Source organism: Mytilus edulis, chromosome 8 (genome assembly GCF_963676685.1).
Source record: "Mytilus edulis chromosome 8, xbMytEdul2.2, whole genome shotgun sequence".
NCBI lineage: Eukaryota > Metazoa > Mollusca > Bivalvia > Mytilida > Mytilidae > Mytilus > Mytilus edulis.
The window spans coordinates 18,363,541-18,385,058 of NC_092351.1; the positions used below are offsets into that span (position 1 = coordinate 18,363,541).

Below are 21,518 nucleotides of genomic sequence, written 5' to 3' on the forward strand. Positions count from 1 at the left end.
ACAATAGCAACACCGTCCTTTTGAGGATCAATTTGTTAAATTGCCGGAACTATCATACTAACAGCATAATAGTCCCCGTCACAGACATATAATAAAACAATGTATTATATGTCTCTGTCCCCGTTAAATCAGAGTTCTACCGTTAAATAGTAATTGTTATTAATGTTACTAAATTCTATGTTTACGCTATCTCAATTTGTAAATAGTTATTTTGTATAATAGAGTGTCTTGTAAGTCATTTTTGGGAAGGATATTGTTTTTTTTATAGTGTATGTAAATAATTGTGTAGGAATAACTTTTAATGCAATCAATTTATAATGCATTATAAAAAAAGCTAAACCATGTCGACCGTATGTTACCGCAAACAAGACAGCTGATTGGATAATTGAGATAGATTGTTACGCCTATATTGATACTTGATGTCCAATCGAATACCAGCAGACACCTGTCAGTAAAAACAAAAATGCAGGCGTGGATATATTAGAGATTTATTTGTGTATTCGATATTTGAAAAATAAGTTAGGTAATCACTTTTCGTTTTCCCCTTTTCAGGTGAATTTATATAACTGTTTTTACACTTTCTTATTCAACAGAAAGGTATTCAAATATGAGCGTTACCACAAGAATTTTTTTTTAGCAAAATTGTGTTTTCCGGAACGTCCTACCTCCGAAAAAGTTGAATCACACAATTTTTATCTACCATGTACATAAAGGACCACTATTAAATTTTATATGTAAATTGTAAAAGATTAAGAATATTTTTGATATCTGTACTAAATAATTTTCTGAAATATAATAAAGCATATTTCTCTCTGCCTAAATGCAACCGTTAGCACATTTTCATACTATTCTTTATCTATTTGCAAAAGACGAAGAATTCTCCTTAAACTGTAAATTATTAAACAGACAGACACACTTTAAAAGACAAAATACAAGCGTTTATTACCATCCAAAGAAATAAGTTTCTATAAAGTAACCAATCCTTAATTCACAACCGTCAAAACTCTGAACACATTTTTGATATTTATCCAAGAGATTATAAACTTCAAACCAAGTGGAAAAAAGAAAAAAAAAGCGTTTTTAATTTTTTGGGGTAGACGAGTAGCAAATTGAATCAGGAAGTGTTATTGGAAAATATTTAAGATATATGATGATTTTTGTAAGCAACGTGACAAAAAAACACGCATACAGAGTTACGGAGGTGACTTTTCCTCGAGTGAATGTCGTGTTAGCAATATGAATATTAATGGATTCAATTTTATCGGGAATTATTTATTAAAATAGTCTTTGTCTCACAACGGATAATACTTTAGTTATCATGGTTATTTGACTAACGATGTTTAAAAAAAAGACAGAACGAATTTAATATCATCTTTCTCTTTTTTATAGTGTAATTATAAGTATGTTTTAACTGGCAAGAAATTATTCTGTAAATTTCTGTTATTGAATATCAAGAAAGAAAATAAAATCCCGAAATTGATTTGAAACTTTGATGCTCAATAGTTTTCCTAGAAAATGTTCACATCCCTTGGGGATAATTAGTGTACATGTACGTCCAGTTGCATTTATATTACATGCATGTCAGAACAATTGCAGAAATGAAACTTTTGGTGAAAGAGAAATATATTTCTAGATCATTTTGAGCCAAAATTTACTTGTCTATGAGTTTGCATTAAAAATTGAGGATTAATGTGCTCCATAGTATACTAATTCTAGATTTCCATAAAACCAGTTTTTTTTTAGTACCTCTGTTTTGAAAATTGGCATATAGAAAGCTGATACATGTACAATTAATGATATACCTGGTTTCTATGAAGTTAAACTTAAGGTAAAATATTTAGAAAGCTGTGAAAATTGTCCGAAATTTTAAGTCAGATTAGACTTCCGGTTTGCGTTTTTCTGTATACTTTGAACATATATGTATACTATGAATAAAGTGTATTTTCAAGTTAACTATCCACGGCGGTCACAGAGTTTACTAAATAGAGAGGATCAGCTGTATACTATATCAATGACCACCATGGATCGATTAGTAAACTTACTATAGAATTGAAAGTAAATACACTTTTTTTTTATAGTAATGAATGTTCATAATATACAAATATTAAAGCGCTAAAATTATTCATGTGAACTTTTGATACCGGATCCAGAACATTTTGTAAGGGGGGCTGACTGACCTAAGGGGGGGGGGGGGGGGGGGGGGGGCTGCTCCAGTCAATCAATTTTTTTCACACGAAAGAGGGCGGGTTCCAAGCCCCCCCCCCCCCTGATTCCGCCTATGCAAAATTCATTGATTACAAAAAAAGAGAAGAAAATGTGGTATGATTGCCATTTTAAGATAACTCTCCAAAAGAGACCAAAATGACACAGAAATTAACAACTATAGGTCACCGTACGTCCTTCAACAACGAGCAAAACCCATACCGCATACTCAGCTTTAAAAGGCCCCGAAATGACAATGTAAAACAAATCAATCGAGAAAACTAGCAGACTTATTTATGTACAAAAAAAAGTCCGAAAAACAAATACATAACACATAAACAAACGACAACCACTGAATTACAGGCTCCTTTCTTAAATGTTCATAATATACTAAATGTATGTTCATACTGAAATGGATAGAAAACCAAAAATTGGGAATTTTGGAAATAAAGGAGGAGGGATAAAAAAAAAATACATTTCCTGTCCCCAATAACCTATGATACTTTTGCTGAAATGCTCCAGTCATTCAATATTTTATAAAATTCTTCCAACAACACTTTACATACCGTTTAAACTACGCTCTGAATGCCCGCTATTTCGCGGGTGTGTTCTAGTATATTTTAAATTGCGCTTTAGTTCGATAACCGTTATATCCAGGGGCCAGTAACAAGAAACTTTTCTAAAGTTCTCGTATTTCATAGATTACGATAACACAACGAGTGCGGAAATAATCTTTTAATAGTGTAACCCAAATCATTCTTTCCTCGCCTTTTTCTTTCCCTTAACAACGCTTAAGAATATCTCTAAAGTGGTCTCATTCTAAGCACACTTACTAACTTTACGTCCTGATCGTCAACTTTTTTTTTATTTGAGTTAGTCATTGCCAAATAAAAATCTCTCTTGCGTTTTGAAGTAACAGGATGTTTTGCTTACATAGTCAGCTAAATTATTGATTCTGATAAAGTTACAAATGCGGTAAATTTAAGACAAAAAATAATATAATGGTTCAGTGCGAAAGACCACTTAAACCAAGTTTTAAACAAGAAGAAATATCCTCATATACCCACAACCGAGAAATTTGATATGAACAGTTTATGTCCGGTGCATTTTCATGGTTATCTATCTATAAATAAAGGAAAGATTCTATTCATTTTCATAATCCCGAACGACGATGTTTTATAGTTGTGGGGGAAATTTGAGGATCATAGAAAATTAAAAAGATGTGGTATGATTGCCAATGAGACAATTCTCTACCAGAGAACACATGACGTAGAATTTAACAACTTTCGATAACCGTACGGTCTTCAACAATGAGCAAAACCATACCTTATAGTAAGCTATAATAGTAGGCCGTGAATTGAAAAATGTGAAACAATTCAAACGAGAAAACTAACGGCCTAATTTAAGTACAAAACAATAAAACGAAAAACAGATATGATATACAGCAACAAACGACAATCACTGAATTACATGTTCCGGACTTGGGACACGTAAGACAGTGTTTGAAAGTTTTTGAACAATTTGAGGATAGGTATATATATAGATCTTATTTTATAGTTTTTTTGGGAAATTTGAGGATCTGTATATATGAGACAAGTGTTTAAAACAATATTTTAGCGTCTAAAATGGTCTCTTTAGTGGAGTATCAGGAAAAAAAGGGCTGGATATAATTATAGGGGTAAACAAGGAAAAAAACTATTTTCTAAATGAAATCATTCTTCTAATAGTGCAAATTAAACGATTACAGATTCAAATTTCCCAAAATTTGAAATTGGGCGGGTGTTTAGGCTGGGAGAAAGGGGGAGAGGATAAAGCCATAAATCATTTATGCTCGCTCTGTCTAACCGATAGTTCTTGCAATAAGTTTTCCATCCGTCACAAATTCAACAGGATATCAGCGGTCGCGGAATAAACGTCTTAAAAAGCGATCAGGATTTCTTCGTCTGGTTGTCTTCATATACATGTAAAACAAGCGCCATTTTCATTCTAAGAGTAGTTTGGGGTGGGTAAAACCACACTTACATTTAAACGAGTTAGGTAAAAATCGTGTTACGCTCGTAAATTCTTGAGTTTATGCAAAGGGTTCTTACTAAAGGACAAAAAAAAATAAAATGTTTTTGAGTTACCCGATTTGAAAAGTTTATGATAAGGGTATGCAAAGAATTCCCTTAGATCCGTAAGAATTTCGAAAGTCTTATAAGGGCTGTCAATCATTCTAAGATTGATATAAGATTGCTTCTTGTTACACTCTCACTCACTAAGACAGTCTTATGATGATCTTAAGTGCTAAGAGGGCTTCTTGTTACCTGGCGTATAAACGAATAGTCAACAAGTGCCGTGCATTTTTTTAAATCAATATTTTTGGTATGTTCCAATCTGTCCTTCACTATTCAAGTATTGACAACGATAACGTTAAATTAATGTCGGATTGATGTAAAGCAGTCTAGTAATACTTGAATCATGTGATCATTATTTTGTAATATAATTACAATAAAGTTCGTATAGTACATGTAGTATGTATACGGAGTCTTCCGAATAAGATTGTTTGCTATCGGAATTCGGATTGATGTTGGAATACGTGGATGTAAGGTGTCATTTTTATTTAAAGTATTATATACTTACATTTTTCCAAATTTACTCTTGGTAAGAAATATGTAAATAGATTTTTATTTTATCAAATCTTTTTTTTTATTTGGTATTATTTAGATTTTTACAAATAATATTCTTTACACACAAAATGTTATTAATAAACAAACGTATGAGTTTAGTAATGACTAGTATATCACTTTCGGACACGCAAGACAGAGATGTATATTATACACCTGATAGTTCAAAATGAAAAGTTACAAGCTATCGGCCGTGTACAGTCCTCAATACCCTCATAAAGGAAACGATGCATGAACTTGCAAGTCCGACAGGAAATCGTTTGAATACCTGGTCGTGTCACCTCACAATACCTTTTGGGGTAATACCTTTAGCCATGCTGGTGAACAGATGAGGGAAAGTTCGATTTTTTTAAAATCACATAAAAGAATTATGAACACTTATTTATGATTTGAACTTTGACTTTTTAACTAATTCCAATAAAAACAGTTTAAAAATGACAGACCATGTGTTTTTTTTAAATAACATTTTCCTATCAAGTTAGATAGATCGGATAAAACAACCGTACCATTGGAGCAATGCAATAAAAAATAAAGTATGCTATCAATCAAAATTAAAAACTTTTGAATGTAACAATATGGTACAAATCTGTTTGATTTACCGAATTTGCATTTTTTTTATATCGAAATGAAAATGTTATAAACTGCTGCCGGTTAATATTAATAAGAAGATGTGGTATGTGTATCAATGAAACAACTCGCCATCAAGTCACATAGTATAGAACATTCCATTATAATTCAATAGTAGAGTTTTGGCCCACACCGAACAGCAAGCTATAATTATAACGGTCCCTAAAATGACTAGTATACAACAATTCAAAACGGACAAACACATTAAAGTCTAATCTATAAGTACGGTCATTTCGCTACGTTATTTTATAGCTTTTTGGTCAATTTCGAAATAGCAAGTAAGCGTCTCACTGTTTTGTTTTAAATGAGAAGTAACACTGGTTCTGATTCGCAACCGAAATATAAACCGTACATTAGATTTTATCAATCGTTTCTAACTATAAACATTGTTTGATATTTCTCTATGATAGATTGACTCCTGTATAAGCTCTTCCACAATTTACGCCTGTTTTGCTCCAGCGACCGGTATTACAATTTAACACTGTTTTAAAAGTTCAATGATCTGTTACTTCATTTACAATTTTGAGCAAGACTGAACTGTTTATTAAGGTAGCACAATACAAAGATTTTTCATCCCCAATCAGACATCTTTAAACTGATGTAATTCCACTCATCTTTCTTTAAATTTTATAAATGAGGTACCAAAAGAAAAAAGAAGGATTAATTTTTCAAATTGTGATAATTTTATTATGACATAATTATTACATAATTGCCATATTGAATGAATGAATGAATTTTATTCTCATCAACTAATGACATAGTTATAGAGACAATAAGTATATACAACAATATAATATACAGTGCATGTATGAGGAAAATGATATACATTAACCAGGAGGAGAGACTTTCACATTAACAGCTTTAATATATCGACATAATTTTTCTAAAACAGTAATATTATTTGAGGAAAACAGATTACATAATTTCAAGGTGTTTGGATTTTTCCAACAAAATTTCGGTATATATTTTTGTCTTTCATTAACGAAAGATTTACAAGACAAAATATAATGATACTCGTCACCAATTTCAGCCGAGCCACATATACGACATAATCTATTATTTCTCGACAGATTGTGATGTCCATACTTGAATAAATTTAGCTTCTTTGTTATTCATAGCATCCCAAAATACTTTATAGATTCTTGCACAACACAGTTTGACCTCCAAAACTTATTTTTGAATATTATATGTCTCTGCTTAAATTCAACAAATGTCAACATTATCTTCATCAATTTTATTATTTAACAAAACATTGTTTTTCATTACAAGTTATTTCATATATTAATATACAGCTAGTGAATATTTGTTGTTTACCGAAAATATCAGATTTAAATTATATACGCAATGAATAATTTCTGTGAAGTTACTTTTATTTCCGTGACATATTTAATTTACGAGTACAATATAGTAAAACAGAAAAACAGAAACGGTAAATATGTACAGGAATACCTAAAGTTTCGTAGGTAATTGCAAGGGACCACACGTTACTTATTTTTCACGAGTTTTCATAGCACTTAGCAATTTTTGAAACGAATATGTGAGATAAAGATCTACTGCATTTTGGAAAATTCAAATTATGTTATACATCTTACTATTTTTTTTCTTCAACAGATTCACATTTTTAAAACCGTGCATCAATATTTAATTTTTTTAAATGTCACGTGTATTGTTCATTCATTTGTTAAAAATTGTGAAGCGTGCGACTTTACTAAGAATACACGCATTTAACTAAATTCGATAAAATTTGAAAAAAAATAAACGATACATAAATCAAGGTTGTTTTGCTTGAGTGATTTACCTGTACAAAGCTCGGGTCTCAACAATGTTTAAAACGAATTGATGCCAGTTTGAAATAGTTTAACGGGGGCGTGGCCTATTAGTTTGACGTACATTACCATCAACTTGATTTCAATTGATTGACTGCAAAGAATTCTATTTGACTGGCGTTAAAATGCATTGAAATGAATTGAAATGAATTAAAACTAATTTTTAATTTTTGTCAATCTTTATCAAATGACGATTAATCTCATTTAAATATCGTTAACACGTTTTTGTCCGTTCAAGCTAAATTCGGGTTACTAGTGGTACTCTTTGATTATGATAATGTCAGTATCAGTGGACTGGTCATCATAGTAATAAAAACATATATATTGGGTCAGCAATTGACATGTGTGAGTGCTCCGCAAACGCAAAAGGATCTACTTTCTCTTTAATTCACAAAATTGCACATGATTTTTTTCGCAGAAAGGCAGTTATTTGGTGAATGAAACACTTGTCATTGTTTGAAACCTTCAGTAATTAAAAGTTCTATAGGTAAGCCTTTTTGAGCGATTGACTGATTTTGTGAAAATTTGATCAAAAATGTACTAAAACCTTATAAAATTGTGTTAAAAATGTATTTGCAGAATTATTGATAGGAATGTGATTAAACGGAAAACAGTTTTGAAATGATTGGTTTTACATTTTATTTTATGATATTATTATCTTGATATCATAAAACTTTCTTTTCTCGTTTTTAAAACGAAAGTAGGTATGCACAAGTAGTTTTAATTCCCCGAGGGTATCACCAGCCCAGATCAGCACTTCTATGAGGTATTCTGTGTTGACTAGACTTGCTACATGTCCCTTCCTAATTAGGTTTTTTTTTCAATTTTGCCCCTTTAACAATTTTACTGCTATAACTAGGAGAATACCATTATACTGACATCTGCAGGAGGAAGGCCTTTCTCCAAGGGCAATCAGTAGACTGGCACTTATCAGTAAACATATAAATTAGTAAGAGAGAAATAAAAGAAAGGGACATGTAGCAAGTCTATGTGTTGACATGAATTATCATTGATATGGTCATTATTATAAGTTAACTGTTTACAAAAGTTTGATTTTTTTAAATGATAAGGCTTTTTACCCCAGGAATAGATTACCTGAGCTGTATTTGTCAAAACGTTTAGGAATTTTTGGTCCTAGTACGCTCTTCAACTACATGTACGTATTAATTTTATTTGGCCTTTTTTACCCTTTTTTATTCGAGCGTCACTGATGAGTATTTTGTAGACGAAACGCGCGTCTGGCGCAAATACAAAATTTCAATCCTGGTATCTATGATGATTTTTTTAATTGATTTGGTATTGTAGTGTTTGATATTGCTTTCTCATGTTTATTCACAATTAAACGAAAATTCGAGGTCGAATTATAGCTTGTCATACATGTATGTTCTTAGGTGCTTGGCCATCGTTTGGTCATGTAATATGAGATATCTACTTGGATTATATATTATACTGTCTCATTGAAGTAACCTCAAATATGCTTACTTTATATTTAGATTTGTCTGCCTAAGCCCGCTCAGGTTATGCTTCAGTGATTCCCTATATAATCAACCAATTTTCCCCCAGAAAAGGGGGCCTGGCCCCCCTCTAAATCCGCCTCTGTATTTATATTTAGGTTTGTTCTTTATTTGTAGCGGGAATCCTAAGAGATTTCACAGTCAGGATGTGCTCAGATTGTCAGGCCAACAGACGACTAAGATCAAAGACTTATCTGGTCCCGTGGAAGATATTGAAACAGAAGCACAGAGACAGCTGAAAACATTATTGGACAAACAACTCAGAACACAAACTACATTAAAAGAGTAAGTCGAAAAGAGTAATAGCACATGGAAAATTGTAAAATTTGAAATGATCTTTTTTTTTTTTTTTGACAACACAGTTTGCAAGTAGAATACATTGAGTCTTGACATGAACAATCGAACATATTACACAATGTCATGTGCAAACATTTCCAGAACGAAACAAATATTGAACAGATATTATAGGTTTTTTTTATAGATCAATAAGCTTAGTCTTAATATACAAAATATAAACACAAAAAGGAAGTATAAAGATTTGTTTTTATCAAACACTGAATCTATTAAAAGACACCCTTGAAACATATATATATACAAGTCAGGGAAGAGAACCTTTTGTAATATCCTAGATACTTTCATATACATTTATTTATCACCGACGTTTCCTAATAAACAAACATATTATTTTCAGGCAGCTTGCACAAAGTCGTAAGTTTACCAATAGTACCTTGTACGAACCAACTACAGATTCTGTCACTGGTATTATAGATTTGTCTGATTATAAAGCACTCGAAGAGCAAGACAGCAGAGTTAATGAATTACGATTATGCGGTCTTAGTGACGATGAAATAAGACTCAAATTACAAACAGAGGATGGAAATGTGGTATGTAGCAATGGTGTTGTAAACAAACAACATAATAGAATGGAAAGTGATATATAGCATTCAATTTGGCGTTATCGATATTAAAATCATTTAGGATTTTGAATCATTTGAAATATTAAATCCACCAAAACTGCTTTTTGTAATTGAAATGTCACAGCACCTAAACTTTACATAATGACATGCAGCCTTGATATTTTTTTCATAGTACTTTGTATTTTTTTTCTAGTATTTAATCCGCAAATCAATTACACCAATTCCTACTTACTAGTGGAGCAAGAAGATTGAAGCTTATCCTTTCCAAACAACTGAGACCTACTCCAGTTTAATGGGTTTCTAGTGCCTAGAAAATCAACCTAACGATGTTAGAGTAGATTTGATTCGTAACTTCCTCACCTGCGCCGGGGCTGGAACCTGTACCTTTTGCCAAATAAAATTGATCACAAGATGTAACAAAATGGATCTTAATATAAATTTAATACTAAGCAGAAAACAATAAACTTGTGGCCAAGATGTTATGCCACAAATATAATTAATTATATGTACACTAGTACAATATTAATATAAACATTAATATTTTTTTGTACACCAGATCCGGATTTCAACAATAAATATATGTATATAATATATATATATATATTTATATAGTAGCCTTTTCTTCGTTTTTCTGTCCATAAATTTGGAAACACTAAAAGGTCGTCCTCTATGATTCGGATTCAGCAAGTACAAAATCCATATTTTCGCACAATTGAACTATCTTCAAACTCAGCTCTTTCAAAACATTTGATATATATGAGATATCGGCTAAAAAGACTTATTTAACCAAAACTTTGCGGGTTTAGTTTTGCATTTTGTAACTCTCTTGAAAGCATCCTGTAGAGAAACTGCAAAAAGGAAAAATAATAATGCTAAAAATACCAACAAAGCATCTACTAATAAATCAACATGGCTTAACCGAAATCATCATTAGAAGGTTGAGCAATGCATCCGCTTTATTAAGAACTTCTGTTTCATCTCATCAGGAACATAAATAATTACAAGCCTCGATACAAGCATGATATACCCACAAGAGAGATAGACCTATTTTGATGTTTTAATGTCAAAAAAGTTCTGTAGTTTCTATTGTGATTTTAGGGAAGCAAGAAACCAAGACTTAGACAGGAACCATCGTATCTACAAGATAAGCTTGCAGAAATTGATAGAAAAATAGAGAGACACACAAAATCATTGACAATGGCGGATACATTTTATGGTCAAGCAAATGTTGGTAGGCATGCTATGGACTTAGAAAAGTCTCTTGTCAAAGACAGTATTGATAATAAACGTTTAAGTTCTATGTTGATTAAAAATAATTTTTCGTCAGACTTTCCACACCCTGAGCATCCTATGAATCATATTCCAGAAATTTTAGAAGAGATTGCAGGGAAGAAATTATTAAACAAGAAGCAGCACAGATTGAAAAAGCGAAATGATACCGAAACTAACAGAAACTCTGAAGAACTATTTACTACTGATACTGATAGAAATGATAGTCTCGATGACGTTTGCAGTACGGTTGAGGGAATTGTGTCTACCTCGTCATGTCCAAATGAACAGGAAAATGAAATAATTGGTTGTAAAACCAGAGAAGACTCATTGGTTTCTGTCGATATTGAATGCAGTGATGTTAAACAATCTCACAATTTTAGTGAACTTCAGACAACTAAAAAACCCGACAATACAAGTGTTAATAACAAAATTGTACTTGGTATGGTAAACCAAATTCCAGAATGTGATATTATTGCAAATAGACTTTCAGTTGATGAAATACGAAGACTTCCGAAGTTTGAAAATTATGAAGAAGGAAGCCAAAATAATGTAAGTATGATTGTCTTTTCAAGTACCAAATAGATAAGTTTTTCCAGGATGTTGAAGATACAACACAAACATCCATTTCCTACTTCATAATTCTACATAGATTATTATTACGCTTTAAATTTGAATTTCATTGGTTTCAAAAGCAAATATACGAAGGATAAAATCACAAGCCAAATGATACGCAAACAATACCATAAAATTGAGAGTGGAAATGGGGAATGTGTTAATGACTCAAACAAAAAAGAGAAGACAAACAAAATTTCAAACTATTACACGGGAGTTTCAATGTTGATCAACACGAATCTCACCAACTGAACATACGAAGGATGAACGCAGGTGTCCCTTAAGCAATTACTTCTATTTTAACAATAACGTGAGCACAGCCTTGTTTTAAACATTTATTTAACCATATAAAATTGTGTGAAACCATACGAATTATAACAAAAGAAATTACAAAATAGCTTTTTTTAAGTATTTATTCTCGTACAGGAGAATTTCTTTGGCGTATCATAAAACGGGGGAAAACTTATTTTCTATTATCTTTTCAGGTTTTATATTTGAAGAACCTGCCTAATAAAATATCAGAAAATGAGCTGGGCTCTTTGTTTCTAAGATTCCAAGTGTCCAGCAGTTCTCCAATAAAATTCAGAATCATGAGTGGAAGAATGAGAGGTCAAGCGTTTGTAACCTTTGATAGTAAGTACCTTTACAAAATAAAAGAAATAATCTTTTGACTTCATTTTATAGATGAATGCCTTGTTCTTAATTTAAATATAAAAGATACATTACTTCTTTACAAGCAGAACCAAATACAATGAAATTTCCAAATTTGTACTGGCTTCCGAAGCTACACAAAACACATTACAAATATAGATTTATTTCGCCTTCAAGCCACAATGATTGTTTCACTACTAAATTGTTTATTGTCTTACTAGTACACTTGGTAAAATCAAAAACCTAATAATAATTTTTTCAAATAAGGCCTTTGAAAATAGTGGAATTAATTACTTTTGGAGTGTCAAAAATTCGTTGGAAGTTCTTGATAAATTGCATGCTGATATTGGTGATTTTGAATCTGTTCAAAGTTTTGATTTTTCTACCCTATATACCACTTTTCCTCATTTTCTTATTAAGAAAAAAATCACACACCTAATTAAATAGGCATTAAAAAAGTCAGAATGCGAATACATATGCTCAAATTCTTTTGGGTCAAAATTTAGTAACAACAAACAAAATAACTATGTCAATTGGACATGCTTTGATACTATAACTGACAGTTTAACAGGGCTTTCCATTGAAATGGAAATAGAAGGCTGAATTAAAATTATAGGCGGCTATAACATGCCTTCGGCGAAGACGGACGCCCACCAAGCTGTAAGCTTGGTGCCTTACGGCAGGGGGTCTGGGGCCCCCAGAAGCTCTTGCATAAATAGAGCAAAATCCTGCATTCTCGCAATCTCCTGTCACCTAATTTAATCTTTCAAATGATCATTTTTTATGTATGAAATTAAAGAAAGAAAAAAAAAACTGAAAGAAATTTCATTTTTTTTTATGTCAGTTTTTTATTTTCATTACCTTATGCTTAAAATTCATTTACTTTTAAAGGAGTTTTATTCAAATAATCATCCGGTTTGTTAGAAATCTTGATCGATTTATTTTGCATAGCTACGTGCATTTGTAAACAAATCATATCCAGAAATCAACGCCACTTTGCTTATTTGAATATTATACTAAAGAAATCGGATAACAGTCACGGAAATTACATTAAAATGATAGGGAATTTTGAAAAAATGTCTGTTTTAATTTTAATTTAAGTGATAGACAGGTTGCCGTGGCGGAAAATGAATATACACAACAATATACACCATTTAAACGAAACATAATGACTGTTGTTGCAAAAATACAGGTTCCTGAGCTATTTTAAAAATCGAAGCGAGAGGCTTTTAATATTGCAGTGTAAAATACAGGCTAAAATGGCTAAAACATCAAATTTGCAGACTTCGTGTTGAAAATTGGCTACTAAGGTCATTTCAAAAACAGGGTGCCGGGGTGAAATTTGAAACTTGAATTTCTAAAGAATAAGCAAGTCCAAACCTTGTATATGTAGTCGTTGAACTCTAGGTTCCCACGTAAAGTTAAAATGTCACTATTTCAAGAAGAATTAACTCACGAAAGCACGAAAAATTCACTAAATTCGCGTTCATTGTTTTGATTTTGACCGCCTGACAACTTTACGGAAATATCAAAGTGATTGTAAATAAGGACTCTGTGACGGGCAACTTATAATATCCGTGTTTTAAAGATTTTAATGATTGTAATGATATCAAGCCAGTCCAGTTCAAACTACTATCACGTGGTACAATTCTCATTTACATATTATGAATATTAATTAGCAAAACCACAACTAATTTCTGGCTATGTGACCCTCCTTTTCTCTCTAAAGACTGTTACGCGTATTTAAATCATACAATTATTTCTCAAGCATTGACAGAAAATTGATATATCCTCTGATTTTCTCTTTTTTTTGTAAACTGTTCAATAAGTCGGATACATAAATCATTTGGAAATGTTATTTATTTGAGGTCGAGTCGACAATATTCTACTTTCGTTTTTGACCTTGATTCTCTGAACACCACATGGGCTTTGAAAATTGAACTTCAAAAGATACTGTTTTCCAGATTCTGAACAATATGATCTACTACACTTTCTTTAATTTGACTAATATTATTCCATAACATAAGATTGTCATCCTATCTGATTGTCTTCACGTTTTAAAAGCCAAAAAAAGCCAACGAGTTAATGACCATCGGAACGTCTCTATTGTTATCTTTCAATGACCACCGGAACGTCTCTCTTGTTATCTTTGAAAAGAAACGATGCATTCTGACTTTAAATAGACAACCTTCTTCTTCTTCTTCCAAATCTTCACATCCTTTGTAGGACAACCACACCGTTAAGGCATGTAAAACAAAACCCACCACCATACAAGTAGGAATATATTTACACTATAATTTGAATAATTCCATCCTCCACCGCTATATACAGGATCACTTTTGTAGTTTCACATATATCTTGTTGTATGTATTCTTAGTTGCGTTTAAAATTGTAAGGCTAGTTACCGGACATATATACAATGGGATTATATATGTTTACGTAGTAAAATAGTTCATTCTTAAGAGACAATGTAGTAAAATAGTTCATTCTTAAAAGACAATGTTGTAAAATAAGTTGCTACACTCGAGTTCGCACTAATAAAAAGAATAATAGATTTGCAGCAGTAAAATGTAAAATAGTTCGCCTTTCGTGATATGATAAAAAGATCTAAAAGCTAAAAGAAAATCACTGTCTTTCCTTTTCATATACTTAAAATTGATTAAAATGTTCATATTGCCTAAAAACTTAATCCACGCATATAAATAGACAATTTCACATCATAAAATATAAAACAAGATTTTTAAGATTTCGTTGCATCTATATATTAGCACTTTGTGCGACGTTTACGATCTAGGCACGCACTGTAATGTAACAGCAATTGTCATATGTTTATTAATATAGTTCTAAAAGCTTGTCTTTAAAAGGTAAAAGATTTTATCTCACATCTATATTGGCACCGGCACACCCATATTACGTATTTGTTGCAGCATTCTGCATAATGTTCATTGTAAATATGGTCAAATTACACCCATGAATTCCGAAGCGTTTGAAATTAACATGTTATACAGTGAGCTCGACTTATTTGGAATTGGCTGCCCTACACACCCAGACCCAACCCTACCATAAACCCTGATCAAAGCATCTTCCAATCAGCTATGGTTGAAGAAGAAGTTTACATCTGGCGCTGTGTATAAGGTATATGAGACGTTTTGCTTGGTGTTCTATCTTTGAGACTTCTTCACTGTTCAGACGAAGTTGTCGTTGTACCATGGTTATGTCCATCAATATCTGTATTTTGGTCCCTTCATTAAGAGATTCCCACTCTATTTTGCTGTTGCTTGTTAATATGTTCTCTATCTCTTTAATTACAGGTCTTCTGATGTTATCCCAAGCTTTACATTTGATCAATAGATGTTCAACCGTTTCCACTTCCTGGCTGCATGCGTTGCATATTTCCTGGTTTCCTTCTTTGTAGATTTTATATCTCAGGGGCTGCAGTGAGTAGGTTCCAGTGAGGAGTTTTAGTTTGATTGGAATTCTAAAACGGTCTTTGTTGGTGTATCTTTTAATCTTCAGTATGCTGTGGATTTTGCCTGCCATGAAGTTGTCTGTTTGAAGGTATTTTAGCCCTTGATACAGGTTGGCAATAACTGATATTTCGTTGACCCAGTGGTAAGCAATTTGTCTTTTTATTTGATTGACAGTGGTTTTAGTCACATCTGCATTATTCAGCATATCAATGGTTCTGCCGAGGTTGTATTTGAACATGACCCTCTGTACTTCAATATACCAGCTGTGGCTTCCTGAGGATTTTACAGCTAGTTGTCTTTTACCAAGCTGTTTTTCAACACTATTGTCTGATTGCTGACATATGTTACTAAAGAATGTCATCATTTTGGTATGGATTTGTGCCTCGACTGGTAGGATGCCGGTTAGAATGTACACTGCTGGATCAGGAGTACTCATAGGGACTGAGAGAATTTGTTTGAGCATCTTTTTCTGGAACTTCTCTAGGGTTTCCAAGTGTGCTGATTTTGGTGTCAGAAGCTCCATCCCGTAGAGTAGTACTGGTGATATGTAAGTCTTGTATAGATGAATTAAGCTTTCAGGATCTAATCCGTTTTCTCCATGGAATCCACTTCCGAACAAGGCATAGGCACTTCTTCTTGCTTTCTTGACATTTTCTTCAACATTGGACTCAATGTTTTTTCTCATTGATGTTGTCCTTATTATACCAAGATGTGTTGATTTTGTGACGTTTGGCATTGGATCTTTTCCTAACTAGTAGTGTTCTGGTTCACAATTGTTCTTGGTTGGCTTAGGTTTGATGTGTATTGCCACACTCTTCTGAGGTTGGAGCTTATAGCCTTCCATTCCTGCGTAGTCGGCAGATATATTTATTTGTACCTGCATATCAGGTGGTCTTTTTCCCAATAATGCTATGTCGTCTGCACATGCTGTAGTATTGCAAAGGACATTGCCAATTTTGCATCCAAGGCCTGATTGTTGTAATCTATTCAGTAGAGGGTTAACATATATATACCTTGTATAAGTCAGTGCTGAGGATTCCTCCTTGGCGCACACCTTGGCTCACTGGGAACTCGTCAGCAATCATTCCTTCCCATTTGATGGCACTAGTTGATTGCCAGTGCATACTCTGTATTATCCTCCAGAGAGTGTCGTCGATACCGCAATGAAATAGTCGTCGCATGAGGTGACTGTGTACCACTACGTCAAATGCAGACTTTGCATCTAGTAAAACCAGCTCAAATTCTTGGTTACTGTCTACACTCTCTCGATAGACTTCTTCCACAACCAGACCTGCGTTCAGTGGCGATGATTTTGCTGTGAAACCTCGTTGGGTTGGATTTTGATCTTTAAGGACTCTTGGTTGTATTCTATCCCTGATTATTGCCTCTATTATCTTGTTAACGACTGACAGTACTGTTATACCTCTGTAGTTGGCAGCATGACATCGGTCTCCCTTGTTTTTGAAGACAGGTGTAAGAAGTCCTTTCTTAAGTATGTCTGGGACACAGCCATGTTTAAATACCAGATTGATGAGCCTTAAAAGTAGTTGTTCTAGCTTTTCTCCTGCATAGATGAGGTGCTCAACAGTGATGCCATATATGTCTGCAGATTTACCTCTATTTAGGGTCTTTATGGCCTTCTTAAGCTCTGTCTGGGTTGCCAGGGGAGTTTCCTTACTTTTTACCATGTCGTTGATTAATTTGATTTCATATTCAACCAGTTCGTGATAGTGTTGGTCCTTCAGCTGGGATGATTTTTCTGCTGATGCTAGATTTCCAAAGTGTTAAGTAAAGCCTTCGATTACTTGGTCACCAGAGTAAAGATTATCATTTACATGTAGATCCATTATACCAGTTCTGTTTCTATTCCTGTTGCCTTTTACTAGTTTGTGATACAGCTTACTGTCTCTTGTTCTTGCCTCCAGTATCTCTTGTTTTTCTCTGTCACGCTCTCTAGCCTGCTCAACTTTCACCTGCTTTTTAAATTCCTTTCTGCTGTTGACTCTGTCTTGATAAGACTTGTCATCTGGGTTGGTGGGTTTCCCATTTCTACTCCATATATCATAGCATTTTCTCATCTCTTTCAAGCTACTTTTGATGATTGGTGTCCATACTTTCAGTTTTGGTTTTGCCTTGTACTTGGATTTATTAGATGAGCTCTCATTTGCTGCGTTTGTTAGCATTTGGTGCATCTTACTGATTAGGAGTTCGGCATCATCTGCTGTCTCGGCTGGGCTTTCTGCCATCGTGTCCACCTGCCTGTTGATAATTGCCAAGTATAGATCTTGGTCTACTTTGTCCCATTTTATAGTTGGTTGAAGTTGCTGAAGTTTGCTGTTTTGATTTGTACCTCTTTTTGGAATCCCTATCTTAACTTCACATTTAATAGGATAATGGTCGGAGTGGTTACTTATGACATCTTTCAGGACCTCTTTTTCTGCCATCTCCATATGTCTGGACTTATACAGGAAGTAGTCAAGTTCGGAACATTCTTGGCCATTTGTCTTAATAAAGGTCTTCCCAGTATTCTCATAGCCTAGCCTGTAGTCTTCGATTAGTTGTTGTAAATACTTTTTCCGTTTGTTTTGCCTTTCATCATTTCCCAGATCTTCATTGAGGTCTCCTCCAATTATAATTTCATGTGTGCCTTGGTATTTAGTGATGATCTCATTTAGTTGGTCAATGGTGTCCAAGAACTCATCTGTACTGTTTCGCCCTCCTGTTGAAGGTAAATACACTGATACCACCAGTAGTTTTTGATCTTTCCCTGATATTTCTACACATTGGATCCTCTCTTTACCATCGTCCAATGGTCTGACTTGACTGTCTATTTCGTTTTTCCATATAACAGCAACCCCTCCATGTCCCCTTGGTAGAAATGTTGGTTGTATTGGGTCATATTCATCACTTCCTTTTGCAGCATAGTTGGTACATTTGCCAATTTCTTGTAGATAATGTAATTGTGCATGAAATAGCCAGTGTTCTTGAAGCAACAGTATGTCGTTATTTTCCATTAGATCGTGCAAGGCGTATATGTTGGATTTTGCATTTTTACAGTTGAATGATATAATTTTCAGAACTGTAACGCCTTCTTCTTCTGCTGTTTTTGCTATCTTCTGTTTTTTTGGAGGCTTGGCTGGCATAAAAAATCCTCGTTGTGGGTTCTGGTTTTGTTGAGGGGCTCTTGATTATGGCTCGTTGTTGTCGGTCTGGTATTATTGTGCCAATCATGTATACCCTGGTTGTTGTGTTCAGCATATCTTCGATCTTTGACGGTGACATGTCTCCTATCAGGTGCATGTGTTGCTCTGGGTTGTAGGGTGTCTACTTGTCTGTTGTTGCTTGGCTGTGATACTCTCAGTGGGATGGTGTTTACAAATGGAACACTTGGCTGTACAGTATTACGTATTAGTGGTATTACAGCTAACATAGGTTGTGGGTGGCTATTTTGGTTGATAAATGTTGCCATATTTGGTTGCTGGATATGTTGGTTGATAAATGCTGCCATTTTAGGTTGATGGTAGTCTTGTCTGGATTCAGGTTGTTGCCTATGCTGTACCTGTAGATGTATATTTTCATCCACGATATGGTGTGCCATGTTAAGGTTCATTACGTATGAATTTGATGCCGTATCATCTTTAGGATTCTCATGATCGTCGTTGAGTTTGTGGAGAAGACTGGGATCACCTTGACTTGCTTTCTCATACTGTTTAGTGGTGTTATCAGTGCTCAATAGGCTTGTGGCTACGGAATCAATCTGCTTTTCTACCTGGTCCATCACCATTGATGCTAATTTTTCGTGTATTGTCATCATTCTGTTATTCAGCTTCTTATTTCTCGTATTTTGCTGTTTAGCTCTAATATGTGTTTAACCAATACGCAGTCCTGGTTGATAAACTGGTTAATATCTGGGTGGTCTCTGCTTTTGTTCCAATGATAGATCGAGATTGGGGGTACTTCTAGAAGTGTTACTTTGCATCCAGGATAATTCTGTACTATTTTTACAATTTCATTTAGGTTATCCACTGTGTCTTTTATGGCTTCAGATGGATCTGGATGTAGTTCTACGTATTTAGTTTTGTAGTTGTAGTATGTCAGGTCACATGTACCTAGCCATACATATATGGAGATGTTGTCGAGTTGGCCTATCTTAGTGGCTATGTTGTCTCTTAGCCACTGGACTCCTTTCTTTGTTGTCCTACCTTTCTCACTCCAAAATTTGATTACCCCACTGATTCCTGGTCTTATCTGTCTCTCTAGGTAGTTTCCTTTACTGTCACTGAATAAAACAGGTGTCAGAGCTTTATCTCCCTTTATTGGCAGATCAGGTTTTTTCAGATAGTCATTTAGTTTCTTTATGGACATACCAGTTGGACACTATTTGGTGTTGTTAATTGGAAATGGGGAGGGGTGGGGGCAGGACAGCCAAGCTTTAATTCAATTCACAGATAATATAAGTTCGCGACTAGCCTATTTTGACAAAGTTAATATATCAAATATACCAAATATATGCTGGAGTTTGGTCAGTTGTACCAAAAACTTTCGGTTCGGGTCGAAACCCACGTGGGTTCAACGGTCAGAAATGTTCAGCTTTTTTATATGATTTTCCTGATTTGAACGTCTAAAAGTTTGTATGTATTTGCTTTCCAATGACTGTTTGAGTGTTATTGTATGGTTTTTGGTGGGTTTTGCTATGGTTTGCTACACTTATTCACAAATTTCTTCCAAGTTTTTCCTCTGCTCTAAAAAACACAAGATGTCAGCCGGGCCTCGTTTTCAGAACCAATCAGTGACCTGAATTCATGTGAACTATATTTAGCCCAAGGTAAACATTGACTTTTCATCCTTGTTTATCGTGACAGCGACTCTGCGACAATATACGTCTCTCGGCTACCTGTAAACATTTGAAAAAGATATTTTTTTCTTTTTGAATTTATATTTTTGGCAGTGAAGTAGCCGGCACTTGAAGCCACCGTAAGCGGCGGATTTCCGCCGGCTACCGGCTTCAATGGAAAGCTGAAATTATGATAACTTGACGTTATACAAAATTTCCAAAAGCGAAAAAAATGTTAACTTATAAAAATTCAAGGGTATTAACTACCCTTGAATTTTTATAAGTTAACATTTTTTTCGCTTTTGAAAATTTTGTATAACGTCAAGTATTATAACTTGACGTTATACAAAATTTCCAAAAGCGAAAAAAATGTTAACTTATAAAAATTCAAGGGTATAAATTTCCAAAAGCGAAAAAAATGTTAACTTATAAAAATTCAAGGGTATTAACTACCCTTGAATTTTTATAAGTTAACATTTTTTTCGCTTTTGGAAATTTTGTATAACATTTTTTTCGCTTTTGGAAATTTTGTATAACGTCAAGTTATCATAATTTCAACTACCCTTGAATTTTTATAAGTTAACATTTTTTTCGCTTTTGGAAATTTTGTATAACGTCAAGTTATCATAATTTCAATGGGGACTAACTGTACACCACTTATTGCGGACCTGTTTATGCATTGTTTTGAGTTACATTTTATTTCTAAAATCAGCAAAGACCCATCGAAACAATATCTGTTACAAACATTTAACAATATTTTTAGATATTTAGATGATATATTGATTCTTAATAATGACGACTTCAGTATGAACACTAAAGAGATTTATCCTGCCGAACTGACTTTAAATAAAGCTAATACTAAAAATGTACACTTCCCTTTCCTAAATCTTGATATCTATTTCATTAACGGGAAACTCAATACCAAAA

General features: G+C 33.6%; 2 protein-coding genes across 4 annotated transcripts in view; both read left to right on the forward strand.

The window, feature by feature from the left end:
• LOC139484982 (FHF complex subunit HOOK-interacting protein 1B-like) overlaps positions 1-21,518 on the forward strand; it is a 626,211-nt gene that overhangs the window by 570,241 nt on the left and 34,452 nt on the right. The window lies entirely within an intron of this gene.
• LOC139484987 (RNA-binding protein 41-like) overlaps positions 1-21,518 on the forward strand; it is a 49,663-nt gene that overhangs the window by 24,862 nt on the left and 3,283 nt on the right. Inside the window, exons 2-5 of the mRNA XM_071269069.1 lie at positions 8,953-9,120; positions 9,527-9,719; positions 10,851-11,573; positions 12,122-12,269. Coding sequence (XP_071125170.1) covers positions 8,953-9,120; positions 9,527-9,719; positions 10,851-11,573; positions 12,122-12,269 — 1,232 coding nt within the window. The remainder of the gene's footprint in view (positions 1-8,952; positions 9,121-9,526; positions 9,720-10,850; positions 11,574-12,121; positions 12,270-21,518) is intronic.